Raw genomic sequence first — 8,013 nt, 5'->3', positions numbered from 1 at the left:
TTTAATTTTATTTAAATTTTAATTTAATTTTAATTTTAATTTTTTTTATTTGTAATTTAAATTAATCTTTAATTATAATTATAATTTAAATATTTTATTTTAAATTTAATTTTAATTTTTAATTATATTCAGATTAGTTTATTATATATTAAATTTAATTTATAATGATATTATATTTTAAATTTAATTATAATTTTAATTTAATTACAATTTAAATTCAAATTTTAAATTTATATTTATATTAATTTATTATATATAAAATTATAATACATAATTAATTTTGAATTTAAAAAAATTAATTTTTTAATATACGTAATATTTTGTGGCGGCCTAAGCCCTTACAAAATATATTTTTTTAATCTGGAGGTCATTTGTGGCGGCCTAAGCCCTCACAAAGGAGGGATTCTGTGGCGGCCTGGACCCTCACAAAAGCTGATTTTAAAATCAGTCTGTCCTTTGTGGCGGCCTAAGCCCTCACAAAGGCAGACTTTTGTGGCTGCAAAAGCCCTCACAAATGCCAACCTGTGTCTGGCACTTTGTGGCTGTAAAAGCCCTCACAAAATTTTGTGACCAGCTTCTTTGTGGCTGCCAAAAGCCCTCACAAAAGCCACCTTTGTGGCTGATTATACCCCTTTGTGAGGGCAAAAGCCCTCACAAAATGCTTGTTTTCTTGTTGTGATGTCCACGTAAATTTTCTGTATTTATTATGTCTCCGTATTATTTTCTATTTACTTTATATAATTAGTAGTTAAATCTTTTCGTCGTCTTCTCTCTTCAATATATTTTATAATTTCTTTAAAAGATATATTTTATAATTGTTTGACTTTCTATTTTTCAATATTTTTAAGCTAAGATATAATAGAAGCCATTATAATATTTTCATTGCTTGTTCCTTATTAAGTCTTAGAGACCTTTTGATGATTTTACATATACCACCACCACCAAAGTAATTGTGATAACCCTCAATATCGAAGCCTTTCACCAAAATAAAATTAAGACGAATATTAAGAACATGTCTAACATTCTTCAATTGAAGCTTATAACCAATCTCAGTTTCAACCCAAACATCTCTTCTACCGATAATTTTACATACTCTTTCATCTCTCATTTTTACCATGCCAAAATCACCAACACATTAAGATGAGAAGAAATCACACCTCAGAGTAACATGATATGAGGCACCCGAATCAATAGTCCAAGTTGAATCATGACATGCAAGATTTATCGAATTATCATCACAAACAGTGTAGACATTATTAACAGATGCAACTATTGTTGTATTTTTATTATGTTTCTTCTATTTGTCTTTATCTTTTTCCCTTGATTGATCTCTCTTAAGGAACCAACAATTTCTTTTTATGTGACCTGCTTTGCCACAATGATAGCATATCACTTCTTTTCTAGTTCTCGACTTGCTTCTTGACTTGCTATGACTTGCTATGACTTTCTAAATTGTTGTGTCTATAGAAGAGTCTAGATTGACTTCTCTCTCGTGACTCTATAACTAGTGTTTCTGACTTTGAAGAAGAACCAACCAAACCACGTTTCTTTCTTCAAGTTTCTTTATTCAATATGCTCTCTATAACTGTTGACATTTTCAGCTTTCCAATTGGAGCTAAATTGGGCAATGTCATAACAAAGATTTCCCAATTATCAGGCAAATAACTCAACAATAACAACATTTACAACTCATAATCTAATTTAATATTTTTCGTTGTCAACTGATTCACTGTATTTTGAAAAATACTCCATAGTCTCTTCCATTGAATCCCCATCTTTATATTTCATATTCACCAACTTCTGAATCAAGAATGCTTTATTTGGCATATTTTTTCGTTCATACAACTCTTTTAATTTGTCTTACATCTTGTTAGCATTTATTTCAGTTTCAACGTGTGAATATACACTCAGATACAACCACTATCAGATCAAAGTCATAGCCTTTCTATTTATCTTCTTCAAGTCAGTGTCAGATTTATCTTTGGTTTAGTAGTGTCAAGTTCAGTATGATCATACAAATTTTTACTGTATAGCATGTCTTCCATTAAAGTCTTCCAAAGTGTGTAATTAGAAGAGTTGATTTTAATCATATTCGGACCTTTGTTTTCTTCCTCCATTTAAATGCACAAACCAAACAAATCGAGCTCTAGATAACAATTTGTTGGGAAAAACCTTAGATAACTATCTCAATAATGCGGAATATTTTTCCCCCACCTGTGCAAGTACATGGCCAAATAGAAAATACAATTGTACAAAGTAACAACAATTCGAAGAAAATTAAATATCAAACACAACACGATTTTTAACGTGAAAAACTTACTTCAAAATGAGAGGAAAACAAAAGCCACATAACCTAGTTGAGTAAAAATCTTCCAATATAATAACAATAATGATATTAATAAATCCAGTGGTTTTACTAGAGGAATGAGTCCAATCAATCCTATCCGTGCCTAGAACTGTCAATTTGACAAGCCCTCTAATTATTGGCCTCAGCTCACAAGTTGGAGGGGCAAAAAAAATTTATAATTTAAAAGGCCCCTAAAAAGAAAGCCCGGGCCCCTAAAATTTTGTGGGCTTAGTGGGCCTATTGGCCCACATTTTAAAAAAAAATCGATTTTTTTAAAAAAAAGTTTGACAATTTGTTTTAATTTTTTTTGAGAAATAATTTTTTTTTCGATTTTTGCACCTATAAAAAATGTCGATTTGTTTCGAAATTTTTTTATTTATTTTTCTTACAAAATTTTTTGAGAAAAAAAATATATTTTTTTAATTTATTTCGATATTTTTCAAAAAAATTTCAAGAAAAAATCTCAAAATTATCAAAATATTGGGGCCTATAAACCCCTCTCTTAAGCCCCATGAAATATTGGGCCTGAGATTTTTAAAAAATTATTTTGATAGGAACTTAATATTAAGGATTTAATAAAAAGAAAATTAAAAACCTAACCGTTTGAGGCTTTTTTGACAGCTCTATCCATGCCAATGGCACTCAAGGAATCTTCTGCTATTAAGTTTAAGAAGAGCAAATCCTTCCCAAAATGTAAACTAACCTTTAACGCCATTGCTTCTACTTGATCAGAATCATTTTGGATCAATTTTTGACAGCAATAAGCTGCCATTACAACACCATTTTCATATCTGATCACAGCGGAAAGACCTCAGCAGCTTTCGTCAGTTGGCCCTCCAGCATCCACGTTCCATTTATACCAACCAGCCGGAGGACAATCCCATTGAATTCTTGACACCAGGGCTGCCATGGTCTGTACTTCCTCATTTAGATCCACATAATGAGCTGAGATATGAATTGGTAGCTGTTTGCGCTCGATGCACTATTACCAAAGCCTCCCGCATCTCCTGAGCTTCAAAATTTATTCTGTTGCGAGCTTGCCAAATCTCATAGCCAAGAGCCATAACTAATCTAATAGCCTCATCAGAATTGTTCTCAACAACTTGTTCAGCCCATTCCCTGAATGTACCTCTGTTATGGAAAAAGTTGGTATTTTGAAAGACAACTCCAAGAGGGGATGCAAATCACACTTGTGTTGCCCAATCACAATCCATAAACAAGTGGTTTAGATGAATCACAGACGATGCACATCGGAGAGTAGTTCATACCCTATTAAAGAGAGAAGATCTCACTGGAATCCTTTTATGTAAGATTCGCCACATAAAAAAGTGAGCATGACCAGGGATTGTTTTTATTTGCCAAAGCTTCTTCCACATCCGATTCTCATTCCCCATGCTAGATTGGTTTGGGTGGGCAGCTTCATGTCTTTCCATCAACGTTGATTATATTTTTTCTTTGTTGTGTAGCTTAAATTTTAAAATATTATCTTATCGTCTGACTTCAGTTTAATCTCGGTTGAACTTTGAACGGGTGCTAAGACGGTTAAATGTCAATTTGAAGTGAATATCGTATTCTTTTAATAAAAAAAAATCATTAAAGAAAAATTGCACATGATCTTTAAAAGTGAGAATATGACATGTAGTTGTAAGGACCACTAAATTGTAATATGGAACTCAAATAGATTTTTAATAAATTTTTCTTGACCGGTAGAAGTAATCCAATCCCACTCACCGAAGCATAGTTGACTAACCAATTCTCTTCTCTCCCAGTCAGACACTCTAAATCTAAACCAACACACGACAAGCAAGCAAGAAAGAAAGCATGTCGAACTCCAAAACTCACATCCTTGTATTCCCATACCCAGCACAAGGTCACATGCTCCCACTCCTTGATCTCACTCACCACTTAGCCCTCCAAACAACCTTAACCATTACCATCATCATAACTCCCAAAAACCTTCCCACTCTAACCCCTCTCTTATCCACACACCCAAACACCATCCAAACACTCATCCTCCCTTTCCCTTCACACCCCAAAATACCCTCGGGTGCAGAAAACATTCGTGAAGTTGGAAACAGCGGAAATTACCCCTTCATTAACGCCCTATCCAATCTCCAAAATTTAATAATCCAATGGTTTAACACCCACCATAACCCCCCTGTTGCTCTCATCTCCGATTTCTTCCTTGGCTGGACTCACCAACTCGCTACTCGACTCAGTATTCCCAGAATCGCTTTTTACTCATCTGGCGCTTTGTTGACTTCCGTTATCAACTACTGCTGGAAGGACCCACTGCTCTTCCAATCGCGTGAAGTAACTAACTTCGCCGAAATTCACGGAATGCCGTCGTTTCCGCGCGACCACCTTCCTAGCTTGTTCCGCCGCTACATTGAATCGGACCCGGAATCAGAGTTTATAAAGGAGAGTTTCGTTTCGAATTCATTAAGCTGGGGTTTCGTTTTCAACACGTTTAGAGCGCTTGAAGGTCCTTATTTGGATCAATTGGAGGCCCAATTTGGTAACCGAAGGGTTTTTGCTGTTGGCCCGCTGGGTTATAGTCGGGTCAAATCCGACCAGGATGAAGGATCCGAGGTTTTACGGTGGCTGGACCGGTTGGACGAGGAAGGTTCGGTGTTGTACGTTTGCTTTGGTAGTCAGAAGGTAATGAGAAAGGAGCAAATGGAGGCTTTGGCATTTGGGTTGGAGAGATCCGGGACCCGATTCGTTTGGGTGGTTAAGGAGGCTTCTACGGCGGAGCAGGTGGAGAAAGGTTATGCTTTGGTCCCGGACGGGTTTGAGGATCGGGTTTCAGGTAGGGGGATAGTGGTAAAAAGTTGGGCTCCACAGTTGGCGATATTGGGTCATCGGATGGTGGGCGGGTTCTTGAGTCATTGCGGATGGAATTCGGTGTTGGAAGCGGTTGTGGCTGGAGTTGGGATTCTTGGGTGGCCAATGGAGGCTGATCAGTATGTGAATGCAAGGCTGTTAGTGGAGGATATGGGAGTAGCGGTTAGGGTTTGCGAAGGGGCAGATTCTGTACCCGACCCAGATCAACTGGGTCGGGTAATATCCGCGGTTATGAGTGGGGATAGTTCCCAAAAGAGAAGAGCTAAGTTGATGAAAGAAGAAGCTGTTGGCGCTGTGAGCAAGGATGGAGTTTCCTTTAAGGAGTTGAATGAACTTATCCAAGCCTTGAAGCAGCTTGGTGTTAAAGAAGGATCATAGTGGTAGAGAGAGTAGAATAATCCTTGGTATAATTATCAACTAAGAGCATAGATTCTTGTTGGAATAATGTTTTTGAATAACATTATATTAATAATATTGTATGTTTGAAATTTGAATAGTCATTGTGTAAAAAGTAATTTCAAGCAAAACATTGTTTTGGTTCTACGTAATTCGGTAGTAGCGATCTTTGATTGTATTTTTAATACACTAAACTCTGTTTTGTTGCATATTACGTATTGATAGTCCATCAAAAGTGCTTATAGCTCAATACTGCTTCTAATCATATGACTTTTTATGGTGTCAAATGTCAATACATTAAACTCTGTTTTGTTGCATTTCTGGGAAGAATTAGAAATTTAGATGAAGCTAGGATTGTTACATTCAAAAACATGCAAGATCATGAATTGAGATATTCAAGATGTTTCTTCTGGATGAGAAGTGTATTTTATTGATATCTAATAGTGTTTGTTGATCAATTGTATTGGTGCAATAGATGAAAGAGTGGAGCACATGTGGTTGGTTGCTAGCTGCAATGAGTTTAGATCAAGTTCAAAAGCTGAGGAATTTTTTTATATATATTCCTATATTTTTTTATAAAACTAACCAATATCTACTATATTGAAACTTATATGCCATACCGTATTTTTTTTTTTCCTTGTCAAGAAATCACAACTTCGTCCAATGACTACCGACAGAGTAACATCTTCGAGATGCGATCGGTTTTTATTTTTTTTATTTTTAATATTAACAAATGATAGTTATTAATTTAACTAGTTTGTAACCCGTGCGTCCGCACGGAAACAACGATTTTAATAAATAAATTATTATATTAATTTATATATATATATATATATATATATATATATATCACATTTCATATTTTTTATTGACATTAAAAAAATAAGTTGACTTAAAAAAAATAATTTACAATATAAAAATAAAATAAAAAAATTCTAATTTAACTTAAAAACTACTTTCTTGTACGCTCAATGTTATTGATAAAAAGTATGACACTAACATCACTCTTTAATCTTACTCAAATGATGATGCCTTATTTTTGAATTCTACACAGAATCTTTTTTCTTTCCAAAAAAACTTATTATAAAACTATACTTTTAATTTTAAACAAATAAAAACAATAATTATTAAAAAAATTAAATAACTAGATTAGATAAAATAAGAATTTTTAAAATAATGGACATTGACATATATAAAATAAGTATATTAGTAAATGTAAAGATGAGTAAGTAACTTAATAATGAATTTTTATTTTTATTATTCAACCTATGTTGTTTATATAAAATACATGACATTTAAGAATTCATATAAATTTTGTTGTATCAAGTGGCAAAATATATTTCATTTTAGTACTATTCACAAAATACTAAAGAAAAATAATTTTCCTATTACAAACAAAAAATTACAATACACATAAAAACTATGAGTATCTTTTATCTTTGAATTTGCATGTTAGTCTTGTATAGTAGTTTTTAAATTTGATAAAATAGTGTTTGAAGTTTGAAAAACCACTAATTTCAATGAATCGATGAAATGAATTGTTTCTTTAATTCCTACATAAATTTTTTATTTTCTTAAATAATTATTATTTTTCTCTTCAATATTCTAGAAATTTAATTGAATTCATGCTAAGAAGTCTAAATAAATTTTATGTTTACTTAAAAAAAATTTACTTTTTATTTAATATAACTGTGTGCCAACACTATTTATTAGACAACTTAAAATCAAAATTATTAGCACGGACATTAACTATTTGTATAAGAGAATAGAAATATAAATATACAAATATACAATTTGTTGACTACTTATTGATGTAGCTAAATATCACTAGAAGGGGGGTTGAATAGGGATTTTGCTGTTTAAAAAGGTTTTCAAGTGTTTTAAAAACTATCCTCTTGCTGAGGATGGCAAGCCCGAGGATGGGTTTTCAAAACTTTCAAATTTAAAACGAGTTAAAGAGTTAAGAAGCAATATAAGATTGACACACACTGTTTTTATACTGGTTCACCCAAAGATGGCTACTTCCAGTCCTCACACCCTTGTGAGATTTCACTATTCTTCAAACAGATCAACCTCTGACCGAGGATGATTACAACTTGTGTATTCTCAAGCTTCACCAAGCTTACAATCGGATTTCAAATATTTTCCAGTGTACCTCACTTGGAAATTACAGTGTGATAAGAGAGTGATTGATTCTAAATACTTTCTCAAAAGATAAACAAAGATCTAATGTAGGATTTGTAGAAAGTATGAAGATATAAAGTGTTGCTTCTTGAAAGCTTTAAGATCAATGATCTTTTTTAATGCAATGTGTTGTGTTGTTGATGAAGATCAAATTGCTGCAATTTATAGAGGTCTTGTAATGTTCATTTCATAAGCCAAGCCTTTAATGACCGTTGGAAAATTCATTTGAGAAATGCCAA

General features: G+C 33.1%; 1 protein-coding gene across 1 annotated transcript; it reads left to right on the top strand.

Moving 5' to 3' along the window:
* The first annotated feature begins 4,025 nt into the window (after positions 1–4,025).
* On the top strand, positions 4,026–5,804 carry UGT89D5 (UDP-glycosyltransferase 89A2). Its single transcript, XM_004516386.4, has one exon. It carries the CDS (start codon positions 4,169–4,171, stop codon positions 5,570–5,572), a length of 1,404 nt encoding a protein of 467 aa, XP_004516443.1. The 5' UTR covers positions 4,026–4,168; the 3' UTR covers positions 5,573–5,804.
* Positions 5,805–8,013: the final 2,209 nt, after the last annotated feature.

The sequence above is a fragment of the Cicer arietinum genome, chromosome 2 (genome assembly GCF_000331145.2).
Source record: "Cicer arietinum cultivar CDC Frontier isolate Library 1 chromosome 2, Cicar.CDCFrontier_v2.0, whole genome shotgun sequence".
Taxonomy (NCBI): Eukaryota; Viridiplantae; Streptophyta; class Magnoliopsida; order Fabales; family Fabaceae; genus Cicer; species Cicer arietinum.
Note: the sequence above shows the minus strand (reverse complement) of the source record. Positions and strands in the feature narration are given on the sequence as shown.